The following is a 17,895-nucleotide window of genomic DNA, read 5'->3' as shown; positions in this document are numbered from 1 at the left end:
CTGTCCTTATTGACATCAGACCTACACTCTCAGCGCTTAACACCCCTGATATAAAGCAGTCCCTGTCTTGGAGCACTAAAACAGCTCAAATACTGGGGGTGTCTAATAAGCGTCAATAGTTTCCTGCCTCTGAGCATATTTTCTTTTATCTAGGCCCCTTGAGAGACACCCATCCTTTTTTCTCCTTTGTTCTTATGCCCTTGTTCATTTATCGGACCAAGATTTCTTAGAAAAGTATCATAGCAAAATCTCTCCCAAAAGGGGGAAATCATTCCAGAACTTGACAGTTGTAACCAAAATAGCCAACTAGGGGAATTAAATGACCATTCGACATCTTTTGTTTGTTCTGTCTCTGACAGCACTATTGCTGAGTCTGCGGACACTGATTATTTATTCTTATTAGATCTGATACCATCCTCTTTATGCAAGAAAATCCTCAACTTATATGGGCAGAATCTACACTGCATCTCCCATCAGGATTTAAATAGATCCTTTAAAGGCTCCTCCCATAATAATCAATACCTTATAAAGAAGTCCTTCAAGGCATCAGGCCCATTATAAAAGATTATAAAGCTCAGGGTCTAATTACCCCTTCCAATGGTCCCTGCAACACCTCTGTTTTACCTGTGAGAAAACCCCATGGCCACGGATGGAGGTTTCTCCAAGACCTCTGAGCAATAAATACAAATAACCACAGTTATCCCTCAGTACCCTAAAGTTCATAACTCCCGTGTGCTAACATCCATTCCCACTGAGAGCAAACTCTTCACTATAATTGTTTTATGCAGTGCATTTTTAGTATTCCAGTTGATAAAGATAACCAATATATTTTTTGTCTTTTACAGGAAAGAACAGGAATACACCTGGACAATAATGCCCCGGGGATTCACAGAGAGTCCTTCCCACCTTTACAAATCTTAAAAGCTGATTTAGATGATATAAAGTCTTCTACAGTCTCTAATTTATTACGGTATACAGATGATTTGCTTCTCCCTTCCCCTTCCTCAAACCTCTTCACAGAAAAGTTCTTGGCCTTAAAGGACACAAAGTCTCCAAAGAAAGATTACAGTTTACTCAGGCTCAGGTTAGATACTTAGGGAATTGGATCTCAAAACAAGGACTGCATTTGATCCAGAAGAAACTCCTCACAACTGCTTAATACTGACAGGTTACCTTTTCAATCCCAATGAAAATTTACAGATAACTCCTCTAACCAATACACGTTGTTCATAGTTTCCTGATGGTTCTTATTTAAAGGATAAAAATGGTAAATATTGTCCTGGGTATGCTATTGCAACTCTCTTTGAAGTCATTGCAGTCATTGCAGCACTTTTACCTTTGGCTATTACAGCTGAATTATACACCCTTACTCAAGCTTATACTTTAGCCAAGGATAAAACCACAAATATTTATTTTTTTTAAACTTTTAAAAAATAGCTTTATTGAAAGAGGATTGACAACTAATAAACTACACGTATTTAAAATAAATAACTTGATAAATGTATTTGGTCATCTTACCCATTAAGTGTGCAAACCACAAATATTTATACTGATAGTCAGTATGCCTCTGGAGTAGCTCATGATTTTCAAATATTATAGAAACAATGAGGTTTCTTTACCCCCAATGGGGATAAGATTTAAAATGGCTCCTATGTACAACATTTATTAGATGTCATACTTTCGCATGTGGCTCTAGCTGTTATTAAGGTTCTGGGGTATTGCAGACTCAACTCCATAGATGCCAACAGAAGCCACCTCACTGATATATGTACCAAAAATGCTGCTTATAATGAGACCAATAGCCAAATCTCTGTCATGTTCCAAAGGGATGTTCTCCCAAATGATAAGTTTTGGGAAAATTGACCAGAAAAAAATTGGGGAAACATGACCACAGAAAAGGAGAAGCAATATTGGAAATTTATTAATTTTTGGTTTGATAAAAAGAGAAAGAGAGAGAGAGAGAGAGAGAGAGAGAGAGAGAGAGAACTCTGGTTTCAGCCAGATAACAATCTGGTCATTCCAGTAATTCTAAAATTCTCAATACTTGTAATTGTAACATGCATTAAGCCATTGGTGTACTGACAAAATGACAGCATTCGTGGACCCATATTGCTGGAGAACAGTTAATAAGACCATAAGAATGGCCTACCTTACTTGTGCCACTTGTCCAAAGCATAATCCAGGAAAAGCTGTTCATACGGATGGATTTCATACAACTTCTCCATCTCGTAGTTTGTATGTTTTCTCACTGGACCAAATCTTTTCCTTCGTGGATAGGCTTGCATCTCTTCCGTGGCTAAAATTCTGTTAGAAGAAATTATCCCTACCTGGGGAACCCCTCTAAAACTTCATGGTGATCAGGGAACCCATTTTACCGGTCAGGGGGTTTGACAAGTTTGTGCTGTTTGGCCAGTTTTACAACACTTTCACTGTGCAGTGATAAAGGTATCTTCTGTTACATTGCTGAGGTGACTTTGAAAATCACCTAAGGGTAGGGGCTAGTTGCCAGTAGGTACAACAATGTGTTCGGAACTTTCAGGTCCACCCTGAAATAACAACATCCCGGGAAGGAAGAGGGGCTAGGGTTAAACCAATCACCAACAGCCAATGATTTGATCATGCCTATGTAACAATGCCTCCAGAAAAACCCAAAGGGGTGGGTTTGGAGAGCTTTTAGTTGGTAAACACACAGAAATTTAGGGAGAGTGATGAAGTTGGAGGTGGTATAGAAGCTCTCACCTTTTCCCAAACCTTACCACATGTATTTCTCCTGTCTCACTATTCTTCTTCATATCTTTTATAATAAATCGGTTACCTGGAAAGTAAAATGTTTTTATGAGTTTTGTGATCTGCTCTAGCAAATTAACCCAATGGGGGCGGGTTGCTGAAACCTCCAGTCTATAGTCTGTTGGTCAGAAGCACAAATGATAAACCGGACCTACAGTTGGCATCTGAAATGGCAGTAGAGGGCAGTCTTGTAGGACTGAATCCTTAATCTGTGGAATCTCCAGGTAGATAGTGTCAAATTGAGTTGAATTGTAGGGCACACAGTTGGTGTTGAAGAATTGCTCATTTGTGGGAAAACATCACACACAAACTTCATTGGGATTGGGATGCTCAGAACCATTATAGCTACACTTAAAAAATAATTAAGCAACACATTTAATAATTTTTTCAAATCAGTGTGAAGGAGGATGTGTTTCCCATCTTTCACCAGAATGATTTCTGCCTGCCTCAGTAATGGAAATCATGCCCGCAGGTCCACACAACTTAATTTCCACATCTAGTGTGTGTGTGTGTGTGGGGGGGGGGGGGGGTTGGTCCCTACTTTTTATTTGATTAAACGAGAAAATCCTGATGAAAATTATAAGTCAACAGGATAGTAGCATGTGTTGACAGCTGTGTATATTTCTATATTTTCAGATAAAATGTAAACCCTAAGTTATGGAGAAGTCTCTGAGATCGCTTTCAGAATTTTCTTAGGCTTTAAGTCAATGAGAATTCCAAAGAGAGAAGTTTGGGTGCTGAGATTCAAGGATAGTAGCAAATGGATTCCTAGCCCTGTCTTTGATTGCATTTGATCAAAGATTCTATGCTGTGCTGCACCATTTGGATGTGTGTTAAAATATGTCTAACAATGCATCACTTGTTTCTTTGTCTTTCTTTGATGAGTAAAGAACATCTTAAAGTCAGGGGGAAAGTTTGTAACACAATTTGGTCTTAAGAAATTCCCAAAGCTTTTCCTTAATATTTAAAATTGTGCTGTTTTGGTCCTAGCGGGACAGGTTTAGTCTCTTTAATATGTGGAACAATATATTGCTAAGATGTGAAGCTTGAAAAAACTACTTGAAATTTTAAAACTGGACCTACAAGTTATCTTCTGACTCTGATAAAATGCTTTAAGCCGCATTAATTTTTAAATTCCATATGATTACAATGGAATACTACTCAGCAATAAAAAGGAAAGAAGTATTGATACCGACAACAATATGGACGAATCTCAAAATAAAATCTTGCCTTTTGCAACAACGTGGATGGAACTAGAGTGTATTGTGCTAAGCAAAGTAAGTCAGTCAGAGAAAGACAAATACCATGTGATTTCACTCATATGTGGAATTTAAGAAACAAAACAGATCAACATAAGGGAAGGAAGAAAAAACAAGATGAAACAGAGAGGGAGGCAAACCATAAGAGACTCTTAAATACAGGGAACAAACTCAGGGTTGCTGGAGAGAAGGTGGGGAGGGGGGTATCTGCTAACTGGGTGACAGCATTAAGGAGAGAGGTTGTTGGGACGAGCACTAGGTGTTATATGAGCGGTGAATCACTGGGTTTTACTCCTAAAACCAATACTACACTGTACGTTAACTAATTTCAATATAAATAAATAAACAAACAAATAAATAAATAAAGGTAATTATCTTGAGTGAAAGAAGCCTAATGAAAAATAACAAATTCTATGTGATATGATGTATAGAAAGTCTTTTTAAAATGCAAACTAACATATAGTAACAGAAATAAGATCAGTGGTTGCCTGAGGATGGAAGAGAGAGGATTAAAAAGAGGCACAAGGTTGCAAAACTGGATACCCACATCTAAAAGCTTGAAGCTGGCCCCTTACCATTGCCTAAGTGGCCTTAAAAGGGGTGAACTTGATGGGGAGTGTGCTCTCAGAGCCAAAGATTGGCTGGAATAAATGAAGACCATGGTGCAAGGTCTTTTCCCCTTCTGACATACTATCATCCTTTGATTGTATTATATACTCAAATTTTGTCTGTCTATTGCTTTACAAACTAACCCTACTCAAGAATATTTCTTCAGCTAGCCTTAAGAAGAAAAAATATATTTTATTTAATAAACAAACATGTGCCCAGATGCAATGCCGAGGAGACAATTATTGTATATCTTTATAATTAGCTCAAAATGGCTCAAACATGTACAAAAAATAACTCAAATGGCTCAAAGACCTAAGTGAGTTAGTTAACCTACAACACCCTTTGAAAATAGGAGAAGCTGGATTCCTGAAAAATTCATTACATTGGATTTGGCAATCGTTTCATGGATATGACACCAAAAGAACAGACAACAACAACAAAAAATAGATAAATTGAACTTCATCAAAATTAATTCTGTGCATTGAAGGACACCATCAACAGAGTGAAAAGATGGAATAGGAGAAAATATTTGCAAATCATATATCTGATAAGGGGTTAATATCCAGAATATATAAAGAACTCTTACAGCTCAACAGCAATAACCACAATTTTTTAATGGGCAAAAGACATTAAATAAATATACATATATAATATATTTATAATATATATATTTAATATAATATATAGTATAAATATATTTAAAATTTATAATATATAAATATATATTATATATTTAATAAATTTAAATATATTTAAATACATTAAATATTATATTATATTATATTATATTATATAATTTGTATATAATTTGTATATAATTTGTATATAATATAATATATATTCCAAAGATATACAGATGGCTATAATATATATATTATATTATATTATATTATATTATATTATATTATATTATATTATATATATTCCAAAGATATACAGATGGCTAACAAACACATGAAAAGATGTTCAACATCACTAATCATTAGGGAAATGCAAATCAAAGCCACAATGAAAAACCACCTCACAACCATTAGGATGAACATTGTCTTTTTTAAAATAGAAAATAACAAGTTTGGGGAAGGATATGGAAAAGTTACAGCCCATGGGCACTATTAATGAAAATGTAAAGTGGTGTGGCTTCTATGGAAAGCGGTTTGGTGGTTCCTCAAATAATTAAAAATAGAATTGCCATATGACATAGGAATTCTACTTCTGCTATGTACCCAGAAGGTATTGAAAGCAGAATCTTGAAGAGATATTTGTACACTCATGTTCATAGAGATATTATTCACAATAGCCAAAGGATAGAAGCAATCCAAGTGTCCATCAATGGATAAATAAAATCCTAATGAAATCGTGCTTATTCAGCCTGAAAAAGAAAGAAATTCTGACATATGCTATAATGTGGATGAAACTTGAGGACGCTATGCTAAGTGAAATAAGCCAGACACAGAAAGACAAACACTCTTTGATTCCACTTAGGTGAGGTACCTAAAATAGTCAAATTTATAGGGACACAAAGTAAGATGGTGGTTACTAAGAGCTGGGAGTTGATGGGAATAGGGAGTCATTGTTTGATGGATATAGAGGTTCAGTTTTGCAAGACAAAGAGAGTTCTGGAGAAGGATGGGAGGAATGGTTGCACAAAAATGGGAATGTGCTTGATACTACTGAACTATACACGTAAAAATGATTAAGATGACACATTCCATCTTATGTGTACTTTACCACAATTTAAAATAAAAATAAAAATTCATGGGACTGGGGGCGCCTGGGTGGCTCCGTAGGTTGAGCGTCCGACTTCAGCTCAGGTCATGATCTCATGGTCCGTGAGTTCGAGCCCCGCGTCGGGCTCTGTGCTGACAGCTCAGAGCCTGGAGTCTGCTTCACATTCTGTGTCTCCCTCTCTCTCTGCCCCTCCCCCATTCATGCTCTGTCTCTCTCTGTCTCAAAAATAAATAAACATAAAAAAAAAAAATTCAAAGGACTGTATTTCTCCCTAACATTACTTTAGTGTGAAAGGAGTCTCCTACTAACGTATATTTCCATACAGCGCTGCAAAGATGAACACCAAGAGGCCATGATTTTATCAGATTTAAAATTTTCTCTCTCTCCTTCAGCACTTAATCAAGGTTAAAAGGTATATTGTTACAAACTGCACCATCCGCAACAAATAAAGTATATGTAGACCAACCTCTTTAGGGAAATGCTCCATCAGCAGTGATCCCACCCAGTTTTCTGCCACTCACAGGGTGAGCATTAATTGCAAACAAACAACCAAACCTCATTTTCTGTTACTTGGGTTTTCAGCAATAAACAAAAATTCATCAAGCACGTCTCCCTCATATATGCACTGCAAAGAACCTAGGGCTGATTCAGACTTTCAACATCATTGATTTAATCTAATCCAAGTATAAAGTGGTGTGTCTATTCTGCCACACATGATTTAGTCATTGATATTCCACCATATACTTCTGAGACTATACAATGTCCAAGCTGTTCCTTGGTAAAGGGATTTTGGCCTTACCTTATTCTTCAGGCATAACATTTGCCAAATGCTCAGGGTAGCCTATTCAATAGCCATCAGTCCTGCTATTTCTTCCTGGCTAGCACAATTACTTCTATTATTAGGCTTCTAAAAGGCAGGTGACTACTCTCTCAGCACTCATGTAATCTAGGGATGGAACTTACTTGAATCAAGGTCCACAGGACCTAAGGGGGAATCTGAGGATCTATGGAAAAGATTTATTTCCCTAGTAATAAAGATGAGAGGAGAAACTGCATGGGTTTTCAAACTTGGGAATCGCCAGGATGAACTCTGAAAATTGCCCCTGTGCACAGAGGGTCAGGAGAGACTGAAGAAAGAGGTAGGCTGCTCCAGACTGGTAGGTGGCAGGGTTAATAAGCAAGAGATTGTTTTGGCAGCCACAGGACAAGTATATCTCCACACCCACCTGCCATGATTTAAGAGTTTGTGTACAGAGGAGGGAGTTAAGATGGAGGAGTTGTACAGGGACTCTGAGTTTGTCTTGTCCCTGAAACATGGCTGGATCAGCATCAAACCATTTTGAACACTTAGGAAACTTATCCAAGGATTAACACAACAATCTTGCATAATTTGAGTCACAGAACTTGACAGGTATGTGGTGTGAAGGGTGAGTTGGGGGAGAGAAATGCCACAAAGATGCGGAGGGTAGGGAGCTGTTTTTTTCAGAGAGAGGACGAGACAGAAAGAGAAAGAGGGGGAATGCAGTGTATCAGGATCGTGCAAGAAAATCACTCCACCCAATAGTGCCTGGAGAGAAAGTGAGAAAGTAAGAGTGAAAGCACTTGCAGGGGACTGGACAAGAAGGGTCCAGTGATGGGGATATAGGAGAGGGTTTCAATACCACCAGGTTTTGTTCTATTATTATTGTTCTATAAGCAGTGGAGTGCAGAGTCTTCAGGTTCAGAGCTTAGTGCCTGGCAGTGCTCTGGTAAGGAAATAGGTTGAATCCCCAGGAGCAGGCAGTGTAGTCTGAGGGGTCCAAGTGTCACATGGGAAGTGATTAGAGTGCATTTGATAGAGGCCATACATCCTCCCCTTGGGCAAAATCCTGGCGGACTCCTGAGAAGGACCACGTTTGCTGATATTGGGACAAAGACGTCAGAGTGTGGCAAAACTTGGTGCCAGCTGTGTGTTGCGATTTGCCATGAACTCTGAACCTCTGCCACTGCACGATCATGCAAATATTTTCTGGGACAAGCTGGCACCTGGCCATTGCTCCACAAGACCCTCCCCCAGAGAATCAGCACGGGTCTAAGATGCGGGTGGCTCTAAAGTGTGGGGTTTTGAAACACAGCCCCATCTGAGATAAAATTCTGGAGGGAGGTGCCACTTGGCAGGGAGACAGCTTGGACATGGAGAAGGTAGATGCGGGGAGTGGGTGGCGGTCTGAGACAAGCGAGGGGTGCTTGATCACAGATCAGTGAGAGCACAAAGTTCCTGTACCAGAGACTAGGGGGCTGAGTGAATCAAATTTCACCCTGAGCACATGTGGGCACATGTGCACCCACATGTGTACTAGCACACACAGATGCACCACAGTAGCTAAGCAGTGCCACCAAGTGGAAGATGGAGCTGTTACACCAAGTCCTTCCCAACTTCACCCTCTGAGCACATCCTCAGAAAACCAGCACAAATCCCTCCCACCTGCTTAGTCTAAGACTATAGTGTGCTTCAAAGTTTCAGTCCTAGGGGAAATTGGATGTAACTTCATTCAGGTCTCATTCTGTTTTTTTTTTTTTAATAAAATTTATTGTGAAATTGGTTTCCATACAATACCCAGTGCTCATCCCAACAAGTGACCTCCTCAATGCCCGTCACCCACTTTCCCTCTCCCCCACCCCCCCATCAACCCTCAGTTTGTTTTCTGTATTTAAGAGTCTCTTATGGTTTGTAAATTCTGTTTGCTGGTTCATTTATTTGTTCATTTTCTTTATTTCTGTTTTTGCTTAAATTGTTTTCTTTTTTCTTTCTCTTCTTTCTTTCTTGGATATGGAAAGAGCAAATTCTTTTTTATTTTTATAAAAATTTTTAAATTTTTAAATTTTATTTTATTTCCTTTATTTTATTTTATTCTTTTCTTTTCTTTTTTTTTCTTTTTTTTTTCAATATATGAAATTTATTGTCAAATTGGTTTCCATACAACACCCAGTGCTCATCCCAACAGGTGCCCTCCTCAATACCCATCACGCACCCACCCCTCCCTCCTACCCCCATCAACCCTCAGTTTGTTCTCAGTTTTTAGGAGTCTCTTATGGTTTGGCTCCTTCCCTCTCTCTCTCTCTCTCTTTTTTTTTTTTTTCATTCACCTCTCCCATGGTCTTCGGTTAAGTTTCTCAGGATCCACATAAGAGTGAAGACATATGGTATCTGTCTTTCTCTGTATGACTTGTTTCACTTAGCATAACACTCTCCAGTTCCATCAACGTTGCTGCAAAAGACCATATTTCATTCTTTCTCATGGCCACGTAGTATTCCATTGTGTATATAAACCACAATGTCTTTATCCATTCATCAGTTGATGGACATTTAGGCTCTTTCCATAATTTGGCTATTGTTGAAAGTACTGCTATAAACATTGGGGTACAAGTGTCCCCTATGCATCAGCAAGCCTGTATCCCTTGGGTAAATTCCTAGCAGTGCTATTGCTGGGTCATAGGGTAGATCTATTTTTAATTTTTTGAGGAACCTCCACACTGTTTTCAAGAGTGGAAACAGTTCCCATTTGTCCACATCCTCGCCAGTATCTGTATTCTCCCGATTTGTTCATTTTAGCCACTTTGACTGGCATGAGATGGTATCTGAGTGTGGTTTTGATTTGTATTTCCCTGATGAGGAGCGACGTTGAGCACCTTATCATGTGCCTTTTGGCCATCTGGATGTCTTCTTTAGAGAAGTGTCTATTCATGTTTTCTGCCCATTTCTTCACTGCATTATTTGTTTTTCGGGTGGGGAGTTTGGTGAGCTCTTTATAGATTTTGGATACTAGCCCTTTGTCCGATATGTCATTTGCAAATATCTTTTCTCATTCCGTTGGTTGCCTTTTAGTTTTGCTGATTGTTTCCTTTGTCGTGCAGAAGCTTTTTATCTTCATGAAATCCCAATAGTTCATTTTTGCTTTTAATTCCCTTGCCTTTGGGGATGTGTCAAGTAAGAAATTGCTGCGGTTGAGGTCAGAGAGGTTTTTTTCCTGCTTTCTCCTCTAGGGTTTTGATGGTTTCCTGTGTCACATTCAGGTCCTTTATCCATTTTGAGTTTGTTTTTGTGAATGGTGTAAGAAAGTGGTCTAGTTTCATCCTTCTGCATGTTGCTGTCCAGGAGACCTTCTTGACCATAATGATTTGTCCTCTGTATCCATCAAGGATGCTGAGGTGGGGCAGAAAACTCCTGAAGGTTACCATGTAACAAAATACATTTAGCTCCACTATAACTAGAGCCAACACTTTTTGTTTATTTCTGGGGAGCTATTGTAAGCTCAACATGAGGTCTCCAATTGCCTCCAATGGCTCTGACCTGGAGGCAGTCTTGTCCTGATTCCTATACCTGGAGAATAGGATGCATCAACCCTGAATATGACAATATTCTTGAGGCCTCTACTAGAGTAGACAGGGCTTCAAAGATGGTAGGGGACAGGTCTTAACTGGTGTCCAGGTTTTAAGGCACAGTATGATGTTTCCTGAGGTTTCCAGTCTCTTTTCAGGTGTGGTCCTAGCAGCAGTGAGATCAAACCACATTTGTTTCTGGGTTATTTTTTGTCAGAGTCACTATGGTTATATTGGGATAGTCTTTTTGCTTTCTGAGTTCCCTCTCTGTCTTGGGTCTTTCCCATAAACTGTACCTGTTCCCAGGATTTGTCAGTTTTCCCCAGATCAGCAATAGATTGTCCAACATCATCAAAATATCTTGTCTTATGACTGGACTCTGCATGGATATCAGTGTCCCATACCAGGTGCACTGAGGGTGGACTGTGTTATCCTGGTTTTAGTTCCTGCAGTGAATGTCACCTAATCAGAGCTTTTAAAAACTGGTCAAAAACAGCCTGTCTCATTCCCAACTCCTTACGAATTTGTTGTAACTCCTCCATAGATCTATAGATTACCAGGATCCCACATGCCTAGGGAGATTCCCTTTCATTGGGCCAAGCCTCCCTGCAGGCTAGAATAATCCAATCTATAAGGGAATGAGTAACTTTAAACCCCTGAGCACCAGGCCAGCACTGCTGGAAGACTGTGTGTGTGTTGTTGTTGCTCATTTTCTCTGTCTCCTACCCGGTCAGAGAAATGCCATCACCCACCATATCCCATAGCTGCAGTAACCATGCCAGGATAGTTTCCCTGGTCTTTTCCTAAACTTAGCAGCTACACCAATAAGCTCAGGGGGAGTATATTCTCTCATCATGAATGTTTCCTGAACTGTGGGCTGCCCCACTGCCTGGGATTGCTGTTGCTCTGCTTTTGCTTTCCTGTGTATTAAGGATCAAACAGCACCAGGTGTTTCATTCATTTCACTGCTAATCACCATAAAATCGTCCTCCTCATTTTCCTCACTTTCCCAGGTATTCCACCTCTTTGTGTCCCAATCAGGCTTTGTCATAAGCACTTGGACCTTACTCCATTGCAGCTTGTCATCTCCTAGTTTGTAAAGAAGAATGCTAGGATCTCCAACTAATTATCCTGCTCTTGCATCCTGTCTTCCAGCCCTCAAAGCCAGCAGAGTAGTGGAAACCTGCCCATCTTTCTCTAACCTCAGCTCTTCTTCCAACTTTATAACACAAGTTTCAGCCTCTAGTTGGGTACTAATGGCCAGCCCACAGTAGAAGCCAGCCAACTACACAGCTGTGCATTTCTCTTCTCTGCTGCACTGCACTCTGCACGGTTCCTCAAACAAAAGTATCAGACCAGTCACCATTTAGGGAACATCCTTGTACTCATGCACTGGTCCACAAGCCTCTGACCTATGTCTCATCCCTCCCCACAAAAAGGTCACGAACAACTCCCAAGACCCATCTTTCAGTCTCTTGGCTGGCTAGCAAGTTGTTGGTTTGCAACCTCGGGTATTCCCAGAATGAAATTTGAAACCAGCCCCCATATGGAAAGCAGACAGAAAGAGGCAGGCTTTAGCAGGGTTAATAAGTGAGGGAAGTAAGAGGCCTGACTTGGGCAGCTTCAAGAAAAGTAGATCTTTACACTGGCCCACTAGAATCTTAAGTTTATATAGAGGCTTTAACTAGGTTCAGGTACATGTACCATCCAGATAGACTCAATAATGCATTGTTCTCTCAGGGCTGTGTCTTTCAAAATGGTTCCCACTTTGGAAATGGTAGGCAGAGTATACATTCCAAGGACAGGGCAGGGAGTGAGAAGCCTCTATATACCCAGAGCCAACCAATGGTCATGTCCTCTCGATGACCTCCTCCAACAAACCGCTCCTCTTGCTTTTAGGTGCTATTATCCAAGGACAAAATGCCTGGAACAATGGCAGTCATCTTGCAACAATGAGGGGCATGGTCTAAGACAAAAGCATCACAAGATGGCTGCATCTTAATGTCATTATCGAGGAACTGAATTAACCAATGACTATATCTGAACTTCATGTGGGAAGACTTTGGATTGTCCCCTGTTACTTATAGCCAAGAGCAACCTTCCAGCATAAACATTAACTTTATTGCTGCTTTTATAAGCTTCTTTGAAATTATGTGACTTGTACATACTTTTGCTGTAAGAGCAACTTTGATTTATGCCACTGTAGTTTTGCTGTCTTCTCTGTATTTAATGATAAAATTATTGCTTTGGGATGGGAAAGCAATATGTTGCAATCATTCTAAGAAGTCTCTGTTGCCTTGTCTGTGAGGTCATTATGTCATGTGTGAAAATGACACAAAAGCTTTGATAGCTTCAAGCCATCTAACAAAGTTTCATAATGGACAACACCCTAGGAGAAAAAAGATATGTGATCCAATAAAATACAGTTTCAATGGTATAATATATTCTAGATATATTTAAATTTTGCTCAGAACCACTCATCCCACCATTTACACATCCCGATACTAAATGTGCACTGGAACCTCATTGATTTTGATGATATTATTCTAAGTTGAAGCAATTTACTTTTTTTTTGGAACCTCAACTTTTATGCTTCAAAGAAAAATTTTTAAGCCATTGATCCATTTTTATGATTTGGGGATATAACACAACACAATGGCAACCCTGAAAAATGTTAATAAAATTAATGTAAGCAATAATATGCACAGAAAATATGTGAAAATAACACCTGTTGCCTTCATTTTATTTTTTTAAATTTTTTAAACATTTATTTATTTTTGAGAGACAGAGAGAGGCAGAGCATGAGCAGGGGAGGGGGAGAGAGAGAGACACACACACACACAGAATCCTAAGCAGCCTCCAGGCTCTGAGCTGTTTGTTAGCACAGAGCCCGACACAGGGCTCGAACTCACAAACTGTGAGACCGTGACCTGAGCTGAAGTCGGAAGCTCAACTGACTGAGCGACCCCGGTGCCCCTGTTGCCTTCATTTTAGACAAGAGATTGCTGCAGTCCTTAGAGTCTAGGAACACCTTTAGGAACATAATTACTTAAGTATATGGCAGGATTTCCATGAAAGTCTATTCATGGAAAGGATTTCTATGAAGGGTTATTTTCCAGCTTCTCCTAAATCACTCATCAACTGCTTCACCCTTCTGTGTTTCTAATGCAACCATACACATGGCCCAAACACCTAAGGGGTGGCAGCAGCAGTGGGATCTCTCCAGGCAAGGAATGGCCTGCTATGTGTTGACCCCCAGCTCAGTGCCATGCACCACTTTGTGCTTTATGCTAAGATTGGTGGCATAATAGTAAGAATGGCCTTATTTGGGGCAGCAGGTCTCTGATATAAGACTTCAAAGTGCTCTCCAATCACTTACCATATGCAAACAATGTCCCCTTCACTACATCCTAGGATTTGTAAGAAACACCTGTGTGTTGATCCACTCTAATGACCTTTCCAGGTAAGCCCCTTCTTCATGCCCCTGTCACAGCCCCATCAGCCTCCCATCAGTGACAGCTTTGAGAATCGAGTGAGTAGATGAAGAAGTCAGGTTATCCAACATAAGAACATTAATAATCCTCACTCTATTTAACTTACTTGTCCTGGCCTCAGGCTTCAGGGCTGGCAGGTGTCCACCATGGTTAGGGGACACCATGGACTGACCACTATACATGACTCACATCCCTAAAAGGCCTTAATTTTATACCTTTGACATATTTTCCAATGAAGGTGCATGCATTGTTTTTGTGCAATGTGTTAAATTGTTAATGCAAACTTTAAAATACACAATTTTTAGAATAATGCTTTAGCGTTTCTTCATTCGCTATATTTGGAACCTCAAAAAAATGGAAGTATCCTGGGCATCTTGATCTCTTGAGAGATGCTGGAGCTAGTTGAGCCAGAGTGACATTGGGGCAATACCCCTGCTGGGGTTCTACTTCTCCCTCCAAGCCAGCAATGCTGACAAAGGCTGGAAGCCATGTTTACAAATTTCAATGTGTAGACATTTTATTCCCAATTCAGTTTCAAAATGCGGGCTGAAATTTCTGAGACAAAAAGCTGCTTTGACAGTATTTACTAGGAATGAGGATGATAGGAAGGCACAAAGCAACTCATGGTGTGTACATCAAAGCCCACCTTCTGGAAATTCAACTGGATTCCTAACTTCAAGTTGGAGAGTTCAGGAGTTATCCTATGTTAATAGGGAGCCACCAAAGATAGATGAGGATTGTGGCTTGTTTAGTATTGTATTTTAGAAAGATCATTGGTAGCTAGTGAAGAGAGACTGGAGCCTGAGGCTATTGTTCATGTACTTCTAGGTAAAAATCAAGGGCATGGTGAAAATCCTGTTCTGGGGTTTCCAGTTGCAGACTTGACAAAACAAATAGCCCTTCCCTGGCAAGAACTTTCAGTGAACACAATGCATCCCCCCAAAGGGAGAAAGCTGGCCTCCCTCACATGGAGCATTTCTCTCCCTGCTGGCCTAACTTAGCTGAGAGTAAGAGGGCCAGGAAACCTCTCAGAAGAGAACAGGTTCAAGGGAGAATAGGAGGTAATTTCTTATTGGGAAGCTTGAGGGTCTGGTGTCCCATTTTCTGGGATAGTCTGTCCATTTGCTTCCTCCATCATTTCCTTATACTGACGTTTGAAGAAGCCAACCTGTGGAGAGGAAGGAAAAGAGAATTAGGAAATCCAGTGGAAGAGAGGAAAAGAGATGATTGAGGAGGGAGAGGGATCACCATTGCTGGAGCCCCTACTATGTTCCAGCACTACACTAGAAACATTAGACACACTGTGTCATTTAGCCTTTACCAAAATTCTGTGAGTTGGATGAAATCACCTTCAGAATGAGAAGTCAAGACCCAGCATGGACCAGTCACTGCCTACAGTCACAGAAAGAATCAGTGGTAGTGTCAGCACCCAATCCAGTGCTGTGCTTTATTTTATAATTTGCTGTGAAGAGAAACATGTAGTGATAAAGAGGAGAGTGGAAAAGACAAGGAGAGCAATTAAAGGCAGTCTGACTAAAATTAACAACACAAGAAACAACAGATGTTAGCAACAATGCAGAGAAAGGGAAGCCATCCTAAACTGTTGGTGGGAGTGCAAACTGGTTCAGCCACTCTGGAAAACAGTATGGAGGTTACCCAAAATTTAAAAAAAAAAAAAACACACAACTACCCTCTAATCCAGCAATTGTGCTACTAGGTACTCAAGGATACAAAATACAGATTCAAGGGGCGCCTGGGTGGCTCAGTCAGTGAAGCATCTGACTCTTGACTTCGGCTCAGGTCATGATCTCACGGTTCATGAATTGGAGCCCCACATCGGGCTCCATGATGACAGCGTGGAGCCTGCTTGGGAGTCTGTCTTTCCTTCTCTCTCTCTCTCTCTCTGCCTCTTTCTGCTCGCTCTCTCTCTCTCTCTCTCAAAATAAATAAAAAACTTTAAAAAATTAAAATTGAAAGAAAAAACAAAAAGACAAAAAACAAAGGGATACATGCACCCCAATGTTTACAGCAGCATTATCACTAATAGTCAACTATGGAAAGAGCCCAACTGTCCATAGGCTGATGAATGGATAAAGAGGATTGTAGATATCAAAAGAAATGAAATCTTGCCATTTGCAATGACAAGATGGAGCTAGAGTATATTAATCTAAGAGAAATAAGTCAGTCAGAGAAAGACAAATATCATATGATTTCACTCATATGTGGATTTAGGAAACAAAACAGATAAACATACGAGAAAGGAAAAAAAGGAGAGGGAAGAAAACTATAAGAGACTCAACAATAGAGAACAAACTGAGTGTTGTTGAAGGGTAGGTGAGTGGGAGGTGGGATAAATGGTGATGGGCATTAAGGGGAGGAATTATGATGAGCGCTGGGTATTATGTGAAAGTGGTGAATTACTAAATTCTACTCCTGAAACCAATACTACACCATACATCAACTAACCTGAATTTAAATAAAAATTTGGAAGAAAAACACATAAGGAGGCCTGAGAATCAGACAGGAAGGCATGAGGGAGTGTTGGGGACTGGTGATGTCATATGTGGGAGGGGATCTCTCATACGCAGTGCATTAGCAAGAATGTGTATCTATATCCAAGGTGAGTTCTTCCCTACACTGCAGAAAGAATGGGATCAAAAACTGATGGCTCAGTCAGTTAAGCGTCTGACTTCGGCTTAAGTCATGATCCCACAGTTCATGGGTTATAGCCCGCGCAGGGCTCTGTACTAACAGCTCAGAGCCTGGAGCCTACTTCGGATTCTGTGTCTCCCTCTCTCTCTGCCCCTCCCCTGTCTCTGTCTCTCAAAAATAAATAAAAATGTTAAAATAAAAAAAAAACCTGGTAGTGTCAAGAGCAGGATGAAAATACTCACCTTATACAGAATGACTGTGATGAGAGCCAGCAGCAGCAGTCCTCCCAAAGAGCTGCCCACAATAATGGGGACAGGGTTGTAGACCTCATACTTCTCCAGTACCATCTCCATCTGGAGTGGAGGTGACCTCATCAGAAAGTATCAGAACTCTTGCTGTCCCAGACTCTTCCCAGGTTCCCCAACCTTTAACTCTCTCCCCTCCTTCCTTTACTCCAAGGGGTGACAAAGAGAAAAATTCATAGGCTTGGGGACACCTCTCCTGCTGAGGGACCTTCATCCTTCCTCCCTCCAGGCTTGTGAGCCTCACAGCACCACAGATTTTGCATTAGGAGCCCTCTTACCAGCCTGGCCACTGCCTACCACACAGTCACTACCTGAGCTCTCAAGAATGCCTCCTGTCCTGGAAGCTGGGCATACACAGATGTGTTGAACATGATTTCAGCCACACTCACAATCAATACCTTCTTCTGCAATGTCTACAAAACAGAGGGGGCACAGATGAGGAACTAGCACTGGGAAAGGCACAGAGTTCAAGAAATGTCCTGGCTGGAGGATGGACACAGACATCATCTGGTGGCACCTGAATCTTGTGGTGGGGCGGTGGGGGGTGGGTGGACTCTGCTGTTGGGCCTACACACCTGGCTGACCCAGCCAAAGCTGAGGTTGCCCTTTAGGATGAAGTCAAGTTCCTCCTGGACGCCAAAGGAAGGCAGGTCACAGTGGAACCTCAGGCAGTCAGCAATTGAGCAGTTCTAGGGACAGAGA

The 17,895-nt window shown here is 40.6% G+C and overlaps 1 protein-coding gene across 1 annotated transcript in view; it reads right to left on the bottom strand.

The window, feature by feature from the left end:
• Positions 1-13,642: 13,642 nt before the first annotated feature.
• The window catches only part of LOC122209730 (integrin alpha-X-like), a 28,559-nt gene continuing 24,306 nt past the window's right edge, over positions 13,643-17,895 (bottom strand). Inside the window, exons 13-16 of the mRNA XM_042921854.1 lie at positions 17,769-17,882; positions 17,505-17,606; positions 17,131-17,241; positions 13,643-15,404 (exon numbers count right to left, since the gene is read on the bottom strand). Of these exons, the coding sequence (XP_042777788.1) occupies positions 15,306-15,404; positions 17,131-17,241; positions 17,505-17,606; positions 17,769-17,882 (426 nt within the window). The 3' untranslated portion in view covers positions 13,643-15,305. The remainder of the gene's footprint in view (positions 15,405-17,130; positions 17,242-17,504; positions 17,607-17,768; positions 17,883-17,895) is intronic.

This window comes from Panthera leo, chromosome E3, assembly GCF_018350215.1.
Source record: "Panthera leo isolate Ple1 chromosome E3, P.leo_Ple1_pat1.1, whole genome shotgun sequence".
Taxonomy (NCBI): domain Eukaryota; kingdom Metazoa; phylum Chordata; class Mammalia; order Carnivora; family Felidae; genus Panthera; species Panthera leo.
This window is presented reverse-complemented; position numbering and strand designations above follow the sequence as displayed.